The sequence below is a fragment of the Biomphalaria glabrata genome, chromosome 5 (assembly GCF_947242115.1).
Source record: "Biomphalaria glabrata chromosome 5, xgBioGlab47.1, whole genome shotgun sequence".
NCBI classification, from domain to species: Eukaryota; Metazoa; Mollusca; class Gastropoda; family Planorbidae; genus Biomphalaria; species Biomphalaria glabrata.
The window spans coordinates 18644123-18661841 of record NC_074715.1 but is presented as its reverse complement, the minus strand read 5'-3'; the positions used below and the strand labels follow the sequence as shown (position 1 = coordinate 18661841).

The 17719-nt window shown below is 33.1% G+C and overlaps 1 protein-coding gene across 1 annotated transcript; it reads left to right on the top strand.

The window, feature by feature from the left end:
* The first annotated feature begins 4032 nt into the window (after nucleotides 1-4032).
* Nucleotides 4033-17517, top strand: LOC106071895 (chymotrypsin-like serine proteinase). Its single transcript, XM_056028871.1, has 6 exons — nucleotides 4033-4463; nucleotides 4670-4815; nucleotides 11520-11744; nucleotides 14392-14605; nucleotides 16598-16714; nucleotides 17241-17517. The coding sequence occupies exons 1-6, from the start codon at nucleotides 4343-4345 to the stop codon at nucleotides 17309-17311; spliced, it is 894 nt and encodes a 297-aa protein (XP_055884846.1). The 5' UTR covers nucleotides 4033-4342; the 3' UTR covers nucleotides 17312-17517.
* Nucleotides 17518-17719: the final 202 nt, after the last annotated feature.

The following is a 17719-nucleotide window of genomic DNA, read 5'->3' as shown; positions in this document are numbered from 1 at the left end:
AGTTACCTGAGGCCATCATTTATGTTACTACACCATTCTTCAGTGGTCAAACAAAAGCATTAGTAACACCCAATCTACCAGTGGACCTAATCATTGGAAACATAGAAGGAGTTAAAGAATGCACTCCTCAAGAACTTGCTGAATGTACAAATGCCATAGAGCAAGGTCAAAAATGTTTGGCAGTAATGACAAGATCCATGTCCAGACAACAAGAACATTTGGCACCTGAACAAGTTAGCCAAAATAATCACATGGCTACCTCAGTTACGCAAGTTATGCAGAATGCAACAGAACCAGTTACTAGTCCAGTAGCCAGCAACAATCAAGAACACTCAACATGGACACCCCCAGTTACTACATGTCCATCCCTACCTGCTACTAGTTCTACATGTCCATCCCTACCTGACAATACAAGCCCACCTCTACCAAGTACTTTCCCATCCCTAACCACTGATGATGACTTCATACATCAAGACTTGAATAAGACTGCATCTGCATCAAATACTATGATATGCATTGAACATTTCTACTACAATCAAGACAAGTCTCATGAACCAGAAGCAGATACTTATATTCAATCAACTTTGGCTATACCAGACAAAAGAAAAACTATGCAACCTGACTCTAACACTCATACAAGTATTCCTCATCTGAAAGAATGTGAGTCAACTCAAGAAGCCATTACAACCAAGAACATTGAAAGTCAAAGAATATTACATGAACACATGAAATCAAGATATTTTGCTCAAGGAGATCAAATCAATTTACTGTTACCAGATTGGAGTAACAAGCTATTCTACAAATGGCAAGGTCCATTTACCATCACCAGAAAGATTTCCAACCTGCTTTATGAAATCAATGTCAACAAGGTTACCAAAGTATTTCATGTTCATATGTTTGAACATTACCATGAAACAGATAATGAAGACATCAAAGCAGAAGTTGATAATTTTGCAAGCTTAGCAACTATTCCTGAGGAAGAAGAAACATCATCAACACCCATTCCTGAGATAGATGTTTCATTACCAGCATCAAATCAAATTGACATTCCCAAAGTCATCACTCTGAATGACATAGCACTACAAACAGTGAAGAACATTAAAGTGTTTCCAGACCATGCAGATTTCTTTACCAGTGTTTCTGAAACATTTCCAGTACTGCAATTTGAAAGAAACTCAGAAAGCAACAACATTGACAACACCAAGTTTCATCCTCCATCCACTCAAAGGGCAACTTTTCTTCAGAAAGGAACAAATGAACTTCTTCAACATTGCTGTATTGACCGATTGAACTCAGACATGTTCAGTCATTGCTCTATTGAACATTATAACGCAAAGCATTCTGCTACCATTGTTCTACAGCGTCAAAGTTCATCAACCAGAAAATTGAGTTTTGGTTTCGGACAGTTCTTATTTTCACCAAACTCAAACACGGTTCAATCAGACATTATCTGTGAGATCATTATGACATGGAGACAACAGCTTCATAAACTGAAAGACCTTTTCTTCAAGTTTAGAAAACGCGTACACACATCCATGTCGGCAATTCAGAAGGGTTCCGAACTTTACATTTCTACTCTACATATGTACTATAGCATATTTAGTGTCACTTGATCCATTATCATTCATACTCGTCAAGGAAGAACAGTATTCAGTTGTACTTAATTAATTTGTCTACTCATTTTTTCCACAGGAGTTCTATATCAGATGTTGTATTTATTTCAGCACCAAGCAACCCACTGAGGAAAGTCACTCATTCAAGATACTTTGTTTATTATGTTCTAGAATCTTTGCATATGACATGCATCAGACATCTTAATTTTAAATCATGTGCATTTTATTTCAGGTCGAATATTATTGCATATGTCCTATTATAATAGTACAGATACATGACAGACAATTGAAATTCTTCATTGCTTCACACATTATTCAGAAGATTGTCATGTATACATCATTTTTCTATGTCAATTTTTCATATGCAATATAATTTTCCATGTACACATTTTCACATTAGTACTAACCAAATGAGTTATATTGTCATATTTTAATTTCATCATGAAGCTTCATAACTTATTCAATTCAAGATTTCATTTATTCAAGTATTATGCTTTGTACAACTTTTGATATTATTCATGACAAGCATTGTCTCATTTTCATAACCACTTGAATAGTGAAACAAGTGTTCAAAGTCATCAATAATTTTATTCACTGCATTTACATATTTTTTTATCTCCAAGTTGACTTTATTTTGTCATATGTTACCTCAACCATTTTTCTATAATTTCATGTATGGTATTTTGTGTATATTTAAATATTTTAATACATATGAGCATTTCTATTACCATACAAATGCTAAATGGAGAGGGGGGTAATATGTCACAGATTACATTATAGAATTGTTTGTACATTTCACTTTTGAAAGTAATATAAGCCCTCGACATGAGTCTCGGGATTTAATCCTCAAATTTAGACACTTGACGTTCAAGTCAGGATTTACCCAAGGGACGTAATTAGTATGTTTGAAATCTATTGGTTGATTTGAATTTAAACAAAGACATTTTTGAAAAGAGTTAGCGCCAGAGAATTGGCGGTAGTAAGAAAGAAAAGTCAGTCGATAAAATAATGTTCTTGTAGCTAGTCACTTTTCTAAGAGCTCTGATCTAAAGCCTTTGTAATATGTTCCATATTCATTGATTTGTAATTTGTACATAAACTGTACTTACGTTGTATTTATTAAAGTTCCAGAGTTTTGTTTTATCAAAGAATCGTCAATTGTCATTCTAGATCGTCATTTTTGTTAACTATTGAATTCAAGTAAAATCCCCGGCATAACAACACATCGTAACATCGTGCATGTTGTTACATCTGGCACAAGTGTTGTTACAACAAGTATAAACATTATAGAGATTTAGTTCAAGCTACACTGGTCAGTTTAAAGACTCAAGAGAGAGTGGCCATTGTAAACAGTTAACAGGGACTTAAAGTAATAAAGGGGACTAACTCTAATAAAAAAATAAAGGTAGTCACCCTTATTGTCCCTCTTGTCACACTTGAACACATTTTTTTTCTCTTAAAAGACATCAGACGATGTCGGCTAATTAGTAAAGAAGCTCTCTAGTCTCTTTCAGAGACCATCTGCTGCCAGCTACTTTCTTCTATACTAGTGAGGGCGAAATGGCGCCTGAGTTGATCTTTATAGCGAGTACGAGCAGTGGCGTAGCATCCATGGCGCGAAAGGGTGTAATGAACCCAGGCCCATGACTGATGGGAACCCACAAGAGCCCTTAAAATAATTTAAAAGAAATGTGTTGAATGCAAGAATTTAAATGTATTCAATTCTTAGATAATTTGACTAAGCATTCATTGTGTTATTATGTTTTATTTCTGACACATGTAACAAAAAAAAGAAGTGAAATCACTTATCCATTTCAAAATTGTTAGCAAGACACAACAACATTTCCTTATGATAAACATTTCAAAGATTATCATTTGTATGATAGAAGTAATAAAGATACTCTTTAGAAGTGATTTGTTTGATTTGCAAGTATGATTTAGTGTTTGAAGCAGTTATACAACAAACAAAAATTACATCGCCTCAAAAAGTTTGAAGTCTTTTGGAGCCTCTACATTGTTGCCAAAAAGAGAATAATGACCAAGTAAGCTTTTCTCTATAGATCTACGTTCTTAACTCAAAACAGAAATCTGTATTGCATTAGATTCAATGTTTGATATTGATTGTTCATCTTCTTTGAAGAGATAACCAGAGAAATGGCAAACAAAAATTAATTACCAATATTTAATTAACTAATTGGTAAATGTTTTTATTGATTCTTATTTTGTAAGGTGCAAGAAATAATTATGTAAAACTGCAACTCTATCCGAGACGTATATGATAAGAGGTATACGTTTTCTTATCTTCTTCTCTCTTTCATTGTAAAATCTCTTTCACCCTTTGTTTATCTCATATGAGCTCCATCTCTCTTTCTGATCTCCATTATCTTTCTGATTTGCTTCCCTTTTACTGTTCCTCTTTTCTATTTATGATCCGCCTTCTATAAATGTAGTCTTTGTCCACGAAGTTTTGTTTGTCCTCACCCTCCACTTGAATTGTCTCCCTTACATTGACTTGTTTTATTGAAAAGGCAAAACTACATTTAAAATGTCCATTTGAAATCACAAACTGTATTTCCTCAAGCTAATTTGAGCTCAACGTATTAAACAGAGCTCGTTTAAATGTGATGGAATTAACTCGAGCTCACTGTCAGCTTAATTCAAGACCGACTTTGAAACCAAAAGAGACAGGGCATTGATTCGTTTATTTCAATTGGTCATAAAAGGCAGATATGGTTATTTGTCATAAGATCAAGATTTGGTCAAAGCCTAACACAACACTTACTATGTATTTGTTACTTTTAAACAGTTTGTTGATTTTGATTATTGGCTTCAATGAGAGCAACGGACGTGGTAAGAAAAATTATATTTTATATTTGTACAGAAAACGTCAAACACAATAGCTCTTGATATTTTTTTTGTCTAGTTACTAATTGTGGCAGTAGTTCATTATAGTAATATACTTTAATTTAGAACCGTGAGCGGCGGAAATTTTGTGGTTCCTCTGAGTTTCTGTAAAACATAAAATCAATTTGTAATCTTTATAATTTTTCTTTTAGCACTAGATTCTTCTAAGCTACAAAAGCGTATTATCAGTGGTGAGGATGCCAAACTTTTCCAAATTCCTTATGTAGCAGCAGTTACAATAAGAAAAGACAATGCTTGGTATGCCATCTGTACAGGAGTTTTGGTAACTGAAAATAAGGTAAATATTTCTTCTACATTTAACAAACTAATTTTAATATCATATCTCAACACAGATTTATGTCTAACAATTCTCAAAGCGAGATTTTCTATTCTTGAGTTTTAATAATTAAAGATGAATTTTCATCCGGTATTTTTGTTTTCTTTCTTTCCTTACTCTACGTATTTCTAGTATGCCCATGGAACTATACGCATGGAACAACAGCTCCTAGTTTTTACGAGCGGAGTACCGTCGCGCATCTTTTTTCGCGCATGTTGCAATATGGAGAAATCTATGATGATGCCAAAGATGAAAAATACTCAACCAACCACTTGGACTTAACTGCAATAAGAGTAAAACTTTCCTACACTTTATTGGATTAGGTCTGTAAAGATAAACCATCCATTTTCTCACAATGTTTTGTGATATATACAATTCTCCTGAATAAGTGATCGTCACTAAAGTTAATTTTTTAAGACCACTTCATTAAAATAGATGTTTCCAGTATTTCCACAATAGGGCATTTTACACAAAATCAGGATTTTTTTTCATGTACATGTCATCATTATCACTCTGTCCCGCGTAACCAAATCCGCCACTATTTAACGGTCACCAGTTGTTCTTAACAAGAAATCAAGAGAGAGTGGCCGGTCAATCCTTTGCGTTGTCCAGCCAGCTTTTCTTCTGACAACTCTTTTTTTCGTTCTCCCTCTTGAAGGATATGTTTTGCAAGTTAGTCTTACAAAATACAATTCCAAACCAACTCATGCGGTTATAATCGTCTTTTCACAGTATTGATGAGTCATCCTTTTGGCCAGCCAGAGTGTTCATAGGTAAAAGTAAAAAAAAAAACATTTTCTGATTCTGTTTATAGAAAATATTCATAAAACTATCTATCCACTTCACGTCCCACGATGATACAGGCAGGGAGTGAAACGAATGCACTGGTTATACTTTTTTTAAAGATCTACCATAGAATAATGATTAATGATAATAATCTATAATCATTGTTACCCTATTTAGTCAATATAGCCATGCTAGTGTAACATAAACTTGAAGGCTTAATGCGGTATAAGATCTAATTATTTCCTATATTATATCTTTGTAATTTGTATGACAATGTGAATGTTTCAATTATGATAATTGATATCATTAGCCTTATCATTTTTAAATAAAAAAAGATGTAGACATAGATCAACATCTAGATCTCTAGATCTGGATCTCTATATTATAGATATATAGATTAGATTTTTAACTTAAAAAAAAACAACCTTTAGCAATGATTTATTTTTATTGATCAGCCTACTAGTAACTCTACATGCACTAGACTCTAACACGTACTTCTTGGAATTGGATCGAAACTCGCGCCCCGAAAGTTAATTAAAGTGTATCAAAAGTCTGTAGCTGATTTGAGAGGCCCAACGAGGCAAGAGTCTAGTACTGTGTCTCTTGATCTAGCTACTTACTAAGCTAGTGCATAGCCATAGTCTAGTCTAATATTGTCAACTAGTACTTTTATTTTTGAAAACTAACTGTCCATCACACAATAACTGAGTAGCTCATTTTAAGTACAAAACTATTTTTAGAATGGCAAAATTATATAATTATACTTAATAACATAAATACGTTTACACATATTTTTTTAATCCTTTTATTTTTTTAACTGGATAACCTTCTGTTATAAGAAAATTTGAGATTCTTGGACTCCTGCATAGCACCACCAGAAAGGAAAATCCCATCACATTGCAAAACAAAAGTCTTGGACCATTTTTAATAAGTTATGTTATACTGTAAACTCTGTACACATTTATGTATATCCTGTCATTCAGCTAACAGATTTGGATTTAGTCTTTCTTTAAAACTGTTTGAGATTCTACTAGAAAACTATTATTCTGAGCAACATTAAAACAAGAGGGAGCGCAGTGGATGAGTGGTAAAACACTTGGCTTCTAAACTGAGGGTTCCTGGGTTCGAAATAGACTGGGATTTTCAATTTCAGAATCCTTAAAGCACTTCTGAGTCCACCAAGCTCTAATGGATATATGGCATTAGTTAGGAATAGGAATAACTTGGTGGGAAGCGTGGTCGAGAGGCCAAGTGCGCTTGAATTTGGCTTGGCTTGGCTACCTAGAAGTAGAGTTGCGTTTACTGAGCGCCTAAAGGCAGCACGGTAAACCAACTTCTAGATACCCCCTCCCCCCCCACTGGTCCACAAATGAGATTGGACCATATAGCGCTCTGAGCATGCTATAAGCATGAAAGTAGCGCTATATAATAATAATAAGTAAATGCGGTTTGGGAATCCGTGGCTGAATGTTTAAGTCATGGGTTTGAATTTTTGTGAAGACTCAGATTTTGAATTTTGGGATTTTTAGGGTGCCTCTAAGTCCACCCAACTCTAATGGGTACCTGACTTTCGTTGGGGAAAGTAAAGATGGTTGGTTGTTGTGCTGCGCCCTGGCTAAAGAATCAAATGACCTTAACATCATCTGCCCTATAGATTGTGAGGTCTGAAACGGGAACTTTTTTCTAAAGGTGGTTGGTTGTTGTGCTGGCTACCTGACACCCTCCCAACCATGGGGCACAGAAACTGATAAACTTTATCATCTGCCCTATTGCAAGATATGTAAGGGGAACTTAACTTTTTTTTAATTTCAAAATAAGAATCTAAATAAAGTTAACATAAAATATTGTACATTCTCCTCAAAACCAAAACCCAGGTCGGAAGGTTAAAAATAATGGCACATAAATTATATATTCTTAATGCCCTTTGCAAAACTTACTGAGAAGAGAACATGCATGTTGTTCCCTCACAAGTTTGTTGTCAGAGGAAATCTTGTTTACGTTTAGATTTGACTTAAGCAAATAAAAAACAAATTATCATGATTATTGCAAATGGTTTCAACCAAACCTTATGAATTATTTTTCAGTCATAAGTATATTGAACTGAATGGATAATCCTGATATTGTTGATTGCATTTTAATTGCTGCTATCATTCCATTGACTAAAGAACCATAATTAAAAAAAAAATAATATCAAAATTATTTTTTTCAAGCACTGAGTTTACATAGAGTGAAACTGTAAAAAAAAAATGTGGCTAATGTTTCAATTTTTTTGTATCATATTAGTTTTTAATTTTTATTACCCAAGATATTTTAAAAATATGTCCACTATTCTCATCTGTTCTTTATAATGTAACTCCTATTCATACAATGCTCAAAATACGCTATAATCTTTAGGCCATACAGATTTGTGTATATCAATTTCCTAAAAAAAACATTGTAAATGTATATAGTTTTGGTGAGTATAAAGTTTTTCTGAAGACTTTTCTTGTTAAGGATTTGTTGATGCTAAATCTTAATCAATTATATATACAGGTCATTATTGTTTAAACTTGTCTGATAATAAATGACAGTACAAGTAAATGAATGAAACGTTGTCATTTGAAATAAAACTTTTTAATAGCAGAATAATGCACTGTAGATACCTAAGAATATATATTTTGTTGGCTTTTAATGCCGGAAATAGTGCTTGGCTGGTGAAACTCCACCAGACCCCCTAGCTGGAAATAGCGGGGAGTCTACAATTTTTCCACTTATTCCAGGAAAAATCTAATCAATGGTACAATAAACGTCTTCCGAAAGAATGAATGGTCAGAATGTAATAAAGATTAATTATGTACACACACACAAGCATGCACACACCACACACACACACATATATATATATATATATATGATATACATATGTCATACGGGTAGCCAGAATTTTTTTTTTTCGGGTTTGGGGGGTAATTCCCCCCCCCCCCCCGCGAAAAAAATTATATAATCTTTAATACATTCTGACCCTTCATTGTTTTATTATTATATTCCTGGAGTTAATGGAAAAATTGTAGATCCTCCCTCGCCGTTCGGCGCTTTGGACGGCAAGATGTTTCCAAAATAATCTGTCACTGGCAATGTCTGAAGCTTCTTATCACCTGCTCTGAGGACCTCCATGAAAGTGTGGCGCCAAGTGTACTTACTAGAATGTCATCGTAACTTTTATTATGCGTAATTCATTCTGTCTGAGAACATGTCCCGCAAACCTCATATCACAACCTTAGTAAGGGGTCGACTCCCACTTCAGCATAGGATTTCCCGATCTCTGTATCTGACTCCTAAAATCCGTCTCAGCCATCTTTGTTGAGCCACATTTAGTGCTTTTCAATTTTGGCAGATGACTATTCACATCATTTTATTATTGGAGCCCAGCCACTGGTAGAAATATGTAACCTCTCTTGACTACGCTTGTGGTATTAGGTAACTGTTGTTTGCTTTATATTTTATATTGAAAAGGGAATTTTTATCATCAAAATCATCTGTTGGGGGTTTTTAAACTAGAAAAATGTCTGGAGTTGTTTTTTCTTTTTAATTCAAAACCTCATTTAGCTACCCTCATAGAATTTGGTGACTGTAGTTTGCTTAAGAATACTATTGAAGAGAGAGGTTTTCAACTTCAAAACTCTCTATAGGGGAATTTTAAACTCAAAACCATCTGGAGGGTTTTTTTAATTTAAAAAGCAACTGGAGGAAGGGGTATTTAACTCAAACCCCCAATCGGCTTAGCTACGCTCAAAGAATTTTAGTTTGTAATTTGCTTTTTTTATATTGAAGAGGTTTTTTTTAGCATCAAACCCCGCTGTAGGGGGTTTAAACTTAAAACCCCTTTGGCTACGCTAATAACATTTTGAGTGTGTAATTTGCTTTTTTTTTTATATTGAAGAGGTATTTTTTAACTTTAAACCCCGCTGAAAGGTGGGTTTAAGCTCAAAATCACTTTGGATACTCTCATAGATTTGGAGTGTGTAATTATTTTTTTTTTAATATTGAAGAGGTATTTTTAACTTTAAACCCCGCTGAAAGGTGGGTTTAAGCTCAAAATCACTTTGGATACTCTCATAGATTTGGAGTGTGTAATTAGTTTTTTTTTTTAATATTGAAGAGGTATTTTTTTAGCTTCAAACCCCGCTGAAAGGGGGTTTAAACTCAAAACCCCTTAAGCTACATCATAGAATTTTGAGTGCGTAATTTGCTTTTTTTATATTGTAGAAGGGGTTTTATCGAAAATTTCGGAGGGGGGGGGGTTTAAAATCAAAATCTTCCTTAGCTGTGGTCTTGCAATTTTGGGATTGTCGTTTGCATTATTTTTTTGTTGTTTTGTTTTATAGAAGAGGGGAATTTAACTGCCCAATCCTCTGGTAGGGGTTTTTAAACTCAAAACCCCCTTGGCTGTGCTGGGGCAAGTGATAGTGTAGTATTAAAATCACACCCAAAATAAACAAAATCAAAACAAATAATCAGTCACTAAATTCAAATCCCGCTCCCCCTGCTACGCCCATGTCACCTATATTATATATCACCTATATTATATGTCACCTATATTATATATCATCTATATTATATATCACCTATATTATATATCACCTATATTATATGTCACCTATATTATATATCACCTATATTATATGTCATCTATATTATATATCACCTATATTATATATCACCTATATTATAGATCACCTATATTATATATCGCCTATATTATATGTCACCTATATTATATATCACCTATATTATATAGCAACTATATTATATAGCAGCTATATTATATAGCACCTATATTATATAGCACCTATATTATATATCACCTATATTATATAGCACCTATATTATATAGCAGCTATATTATATAGCACCTATATTATATAGCACCTATATTATATATCACCTATATTATATAGCACCTATATTATATAGCAGCTATATTATATAGCACCTATATTATATGTCACCTATATTATATATCACCTATATTATATAGCACCTATATTATATAGCACCTATATTATATATCACCTATATTATATAGCACCTATATTATATGTCACCTATATTATATATCACCTATATTATATGTCACCTATATTATATATCATCTATATTATATATCACCTATATTATATATCACCTATATTATATGTCACCTATATTATATATCACCTATATTATATGTCACCTATATTATATATCACCTATATTATATATCACCTATATTATAGATCACCTATATTATATATCGCCTATATTATATGTCACCTATATTATATATCACCTATATTATATAGCAACTATATTATATAGCAGCTATATTATATAGCACCTATATTATATAGCACCTATATTATATAGCAGCTATATTATATAGCACCTATATTATATGTCACCTATATTATATATCACCTATATTATATAGCACCTATATTATATATCACCTATATTATATATCACCTATATTATATAGCACCTATATTATATGTCACCTATATTATATATCACCTATATTATATAGCACCTATATTATATGTCACCTATATTATATATCACCTATATTATATAGCACCTATATTATATAGCACCTATATTATATATCACCTATATTATATATCACCTATATTATATATCACCTATATTATATATCACCTATATTATATATCACCTATATTATATAGCACCTATATTATATGTCACCTATATTATATATCACCTATATTATATAGCACCTATATTATACAGCACCTATATTATATAGCACCTATATTATATGTCACCTATATTATATATCACCTATATTATATAGCACCTATATTATATATCACCTATATTATATATCACCTATTTTATAGGTTCTTACTGCAGCACATTGCGTCGAAAAATTTACCGCCAGCAATTTTCTTATTTTTGTTGGAGTTATACGCTTTTACGGACCATACAGCGGGTACGAACAGTTCAGCTATGTCTCAAAAATCGATGTACATGATGGAGATATGGGTTCGAATCCTGGTCTTCCTCTATGCGATTTAGCTGTGTTAACGTTGGCTGTTCCAGCCATACTTACTCGGAATGTCCAGGTAGGTTCACGTGCTTTTTACAAAGCTTCTATCAACTGTCTGGTTGTGCGGTGAAAAGTTCATACACGTTTTTTCTCCCACACCCAATCTCTGATTACGCTAAAATTGTGCACATATATTTCTTTTACACGACTGCACAATTTTAAAATTTAACCAATAAGTAAAATAAGTAAAATTATTGTAATTGTGTTTTTTTTTATATCTTGAGTAAGGGAAAGAAATTGTGCTTGACAGATGTGGTGGTATAAGCTGATTTATTCCCCTTTTTCCCTTCCCCATTCACAACAGGTCGAGACAGAGGAAAACATTTTACCGCATTCAGAAAGCTAAAAGCTAAACAAAAACATTTGGTAACAATATATCTAATCACAGATTTATAATGCCAAGGTCGGTCACTCTCGAAAATACATAACTGATAGAAAATTTCTTTGTTTTTCAAAAGTTTCGTAATATAATTTAGCTCTTATATCATATATTGTTATTTCTTACTTGCAATGTAATTCTTGATGATTTCAATTAAAAAAAACTAATTTATACAAATACACTTAAGCTTTTTAAAAAAATGTTTTCATGTTTTTCATGTTTCTGAAATAACATAGCATTGTGTTCAAAACAAAAATTAACATGAGCTCCGATTTGTAACACTTTCTTTTTAATATTTGAAAAGTTTTTGTTTGTATGACAACCAACAACAATCGTACATTGTGACGTGAAAAAAAAGAAAACAAACTTGTTTTTTAGTGTAGCAGGTAAACGTGAAACAAACCTGGAATAGAATAAGCTCAAGTCCGGAAACATTATTTTAGTTATCTTATCTTATATATTACAGACATTAGTTTAAAAAAAGATAATTACGTCCTGTGCATTTTATGTGTCAATCTAGTCATGCATGTTCATCAATGACTTAAACTCTACTGCTTAGTCGTTGGTTTTTCTGGCTGATTCAGGCAACCCATTCCATTCTCTAATGGCACAAGGGAAGAAGGAGCACTTGTACGAATTTGTTGTAGCGTATTTTATAACTAATGAGCCTCTATCTTTGTGTCTTTCTGAGTATTTCATTAGGTTTTGTTTTTCTATTTGTAAGTTCTGGTTTAGTGTTTTATGTATTAGAGCTACTTTACTTTTTATTCTTCTGTCCTGAAGTGTCTCTATGTTTAGTGATTTTACTAATGGTGTTACTGTAATCAAATTGGAATATTCGTTTCCTATAAATCTCACTGCTCTATTTTGTATTTGTTCTAGTTTCTTTTTGTTTTCTTGAATTGAGGGCAGGGGCGGACTGGCTCTAAGCAAACGAGTAAATGCAAGGTGGGTCGGCACCAAATGAGCCGAAATGTTTTTTTAAATGCAGAAAACTTTAAAAAAAATTGACAGCAGCAAGACACAGATGCCTGGACACGTTTTGTTGTTTTGTATTTTTTAAAATTTTGTTTGAAATGTAAAAAAATATCCAAACATTTACACTATACACTGTACGTATTATCATTTGCAAAACGTTAGACCGTACTTTTTTTTTTGCCATGCTCGAGAGGCATCGACAACACTGCTTTGATGTCTTTGAGGTTGTATTTGGCCTAATCATTTTGCTGGTCGACAGGGACGTTTGATGGCACTCCCATATGTTTTTGCTCCTCCCCTCCGCCGTATTTTTATTGTTCCAATTACAAAGTTACCAAAAACGAGGAATGAGAAAGGACTCCTGTTTATCTATGAACTCAATGTTATTTGAGTAAACGAACAAAGGAAGGTGAGAGTTGTTTATCTCTACCTCTAGAGATATACCCGCACATCTAGACAGATGTCTGGTCAGCGTGACGTAGTTAAGGAAATATAAGATGTTAATTAGCCCACTCATAGGTCAAGACAAAAGTTTCAAACGTGCACATTCTTTTACTTGAAACATAAACGTTAATGAATTTCAGAACTGACAATATTGGAATCATGCCCACTTTAGGAATCATGCCCACTTTAGGAATATGGCAGGTTTTTATTGACGTAGAGATTTAATTTGACAACATTCGACGGTTCCCTTCATCAAGTATTACACGTTTAGTTCGACATCGTCAATCAGCGTCGACTTCCTTTACTTTCTTGTCATTTCGGCATTTGTTTCGGTATTTAAGTGCTACCTTTGTTTCACGTAGCGCTGAGGCGTCTAACAATATTAAAATATAAGTACTACGTTGTACTTTTTACAATCCTGCAGTGATATTCTGCCGAAGTCGAATATGGCTGAATAGTAAAAAATGGCCGAATATGCGTCAGGAGCCAGAGCCGGAATGATATACACCCCTTATATCAGCGGTTCTCAACCTTTTAAGCTCGGCGACCCCTTTTTACTACCCCCCACTCTGCTGCGACCCCCCCCCCCCCCCCACACACACACACAGCAATAGAAGAATAGACAAAATACAGTCCATATTTTTAATGGTCTTAGGCGACCCCTGACAAATCGTCAATCGACCTATCAAGGGGTCGCGACCCACAGGTTGAGAACCCCTGCCTTATATATATATATATATATATATATCAAAAAATGTATTCTCTTTGTTATCGTGTTTAAAGTGTTTTACGTTATTGAGAAGGGAACCTTCAATTGTTTTCAATTATTGGCTGGTAAAATGTTTTCATTTCTTTCTCTAAGGTTGTCCAGCTCTCAGCTAATAGCGCTCTCTACTTCAATACAGAATGCACCATAACTGGCTGGGGTATTACCAAGGAAGGCACGCAAAACATTCCAAACTATCTCCAAAAAGGAGAAACAACACTCATCTCTACAATGGAGTGCGAGACCTATTGGCCAATTATGAGAGAAGAATTAAATGCAGGAACTATTATTTGCGTTTTAGACAAATATGGTAAAAATGTAGAATGATAAAGATATAGAACTCATAAAAATCTCCTGAAATATATAGACAAAAAATTAAATTGTCATTTTGGGGTGTCATTCAATATAGAAAACGCCAATCCTACTCTCGATTAAAAAAAAACACATTACATTATTCGATACCCGTAATTGTGGAATCTAGTGAAAGAATGTTCTTGAGCCTCAAACTAATGAAGAATTACTTGAGGTTAACAATTTCTCAAAGATATATTGAAACATTTGGTAATTCTTGCTATTGAGCGTGCTCTATGTAGGAAACAGGAATTATTATGATATACTGTATGACTTCGCTACACGCAAGGCTCGTAAAGTAATTCTAAGCGTAGTAAACAATGAATAAAATGCAAAGACGAATATATTTTCTAATACAAACTCTTAATTTTCACTTACTTTCCATATCCCTACCCAAACTGGGCCCCGCGAAATCCGTTTCGCATTGGGCCCCACAATGATTAAGACAAACAAAATCCAGAAGAATCACACTAGCGGAGACGTTTTAAAATGTTTTCTTCAAAACGTTTTGACCAATATTGTTGCATACGCGCCTCGCAAAAAGCAGTCTACATTTAACAATCTCCTAATTATTAATATATTTTAAATTTCAAACATGTAATTTTACTAATAGTCTGATAACACAGAAAATAAAACATTTTTTTCGACGCCCCCTCTCCTTGTTAGTTGGTCGTTGGTTTGTCGCTTATGACAGCTCGTACAATTGAACCAATAGATACGTTTTATATTTTTACTTAATAAAAATAAGCTTACAGAGAAACTTCTTATGTAACAACTCAATATAGCCAAACTGTTATTACAATTTTCACATATTTAACTTGAGACAGATGTAATATTAATTAAATATACTGATATTTAAATGAAATCTAGCTCACCACAAAACAACGTCTTTACACTTTCATGTCTCAAGATTGTCTGCCGTTTCACATTTGCATTACGCTAATTACATTATCCGTAAGGCATAAACGCCAATCAATTGCTTCTAACTCTTCTAACCGCCGCCAGAACACACACACACACTCTATAACACCCCTTTTCGTCAGGAAGTTGCGCCCCCCCCCCCTTAATTCGAGGTACTCGCCATCTCACAACCCGGGGGGGGGGGACCCAAAGTTTGAGAAACGCTGCATTAAAAATACTGATGATCAGTAATGCAAAGCAGAATAATAGTAATAATATTCCAATACGAATACTTCAATTTTTTTTAACTTAAAACACTAAAAAGAAATGTAAATACTGTTATATATAATTTCGAACTAACGTCTGTATCATATAAGATAAGATAGTTCTAATATTAAATATTTATAAAACAGATTTCGTTTTAACTGATTTTACTACGAAAAGAAGAGAATTAAAATTTATTTTAAACTAGAACATAAATGAACTTATTGTAAATTTATATCTACACTCTCTAAACGGCCAAAAATATTCTACTCTCAACCAACAGCCATTTCAAATAAAAGTGACACTATTTTAAAATTGACTTTCTAATGACTAGATCTACTTACAGGGCGGGCTAAAACAAATGTTGCAACCCGCGAAAAGTCAGGGGAGAGTTGAAACGTTTGGAAAACCCCTTTTTTTTTCTTTTTAAAGTTTCCAAAATATCCCCCCCCTTTTTTTTTTCCCCAAGTTTTCAAAGGATAATGGAATCATTAGAATTTAAATAAAATAATTAAGTATTTATTTAACCAAAAATATATTTAAAAAAAAAAGGGATGTAGGCCTACAAATTGCAAAAATAGTTTGGTTTTAAGATAAAGAGGGTTCGTTCGGTTCGGTTCGTACCGAGCAGTTTCAAAGTTCGGGTTCGAGGTCAGTTCGGTTCGAGGTCGGTTCGGTTTCGGCTCGTCTCCCATCACTAACTAATATGTGCTCCAGTGTTATCTATTTCAATGTTTACATGTTTCGACCGACCTAAACATGTAAAATAGTCTTTATATTGCTACAGAAAGTCCCTCTAGGAGTACCACTATTTGTAATGGTGACAGTGGCGGCCCTCTGCTGTGTGGACCAAATAGAGATGTGCTAGTTGGTATTGCTGTTGCTAAAATATCGAATTGCGACGGTATGTTTATGTTCATTTATCTAGATTATGTTCCTTTATCTAGATTATGTTCATTTATCTAGATTATGTTCATTTATCTAGATTATGTTCATTTATCTAGATTATGCTCATTTATCTAGATTAGGTTAATTTATCTAGATTATGCTCATATATCTAGATTGTGTTCATTTATCTAGATTATATTCATTTATCTAGATTATGTTCATTTATCTAGATTATGTTCATTTATCTAGATTATATTCATTTATCTAGATTATGTTCATTTTTCTAGATTATGTTCATTTATCTAGATTAGCTCTTTTTGTAGGAGTGTATTTATGTGCCTATATGTTTACATAGAGCGAGGATAAAGGAAGTGACCCGGATTGCAAATATAAATATTTTTTTTGTACTAATGTTTGTGTTTTAAAAGTAATTAGAAGTGCAAGGGTTAATTTTAAATGAAAATGTGTACAACTTTATATTTAAATATACGAGATTCTGTCATTTATTAAAAAACAAACAAACAATTATTGAATTGTTTCAGGTACTTGGCCTCAATTTTACTTGGATATTTCAAGGTTCCGCAGCTGGGTGGCAAACAAATTATCTTCTTGAGACTACCTTTCATGAATTTCCTGATAGAAAGACGCCATACACTGTGTCAATTTATTTTCTAAAAAATCACTTATTACATTATTAAATGGAAAATATCGAATTAATTTTTTTTTTGTTGAAAGTTTGAAGAATTAACATATAGTGAATACTTGTGCAACAGTACTTGTGATACATTAATGACTTTGACTTAAATTATACATTTTTAAAAGACCTGCAAAATGCAACTGCTAACTGTTGTGTTGTCTGTATTTGAGAAACGAGTCCTTGTAATCACAATTAATTCCCATAAGGATCAATAAAGCAGTCTTAGTCTTAGTCCTAGTCTTAGTCTTAGTCTTAGTCTTAGTCATACTGTTGAAAACCTTTTCCCAAGAAAATTAAAGTCTTAGGACATGATTGTTTTGTATG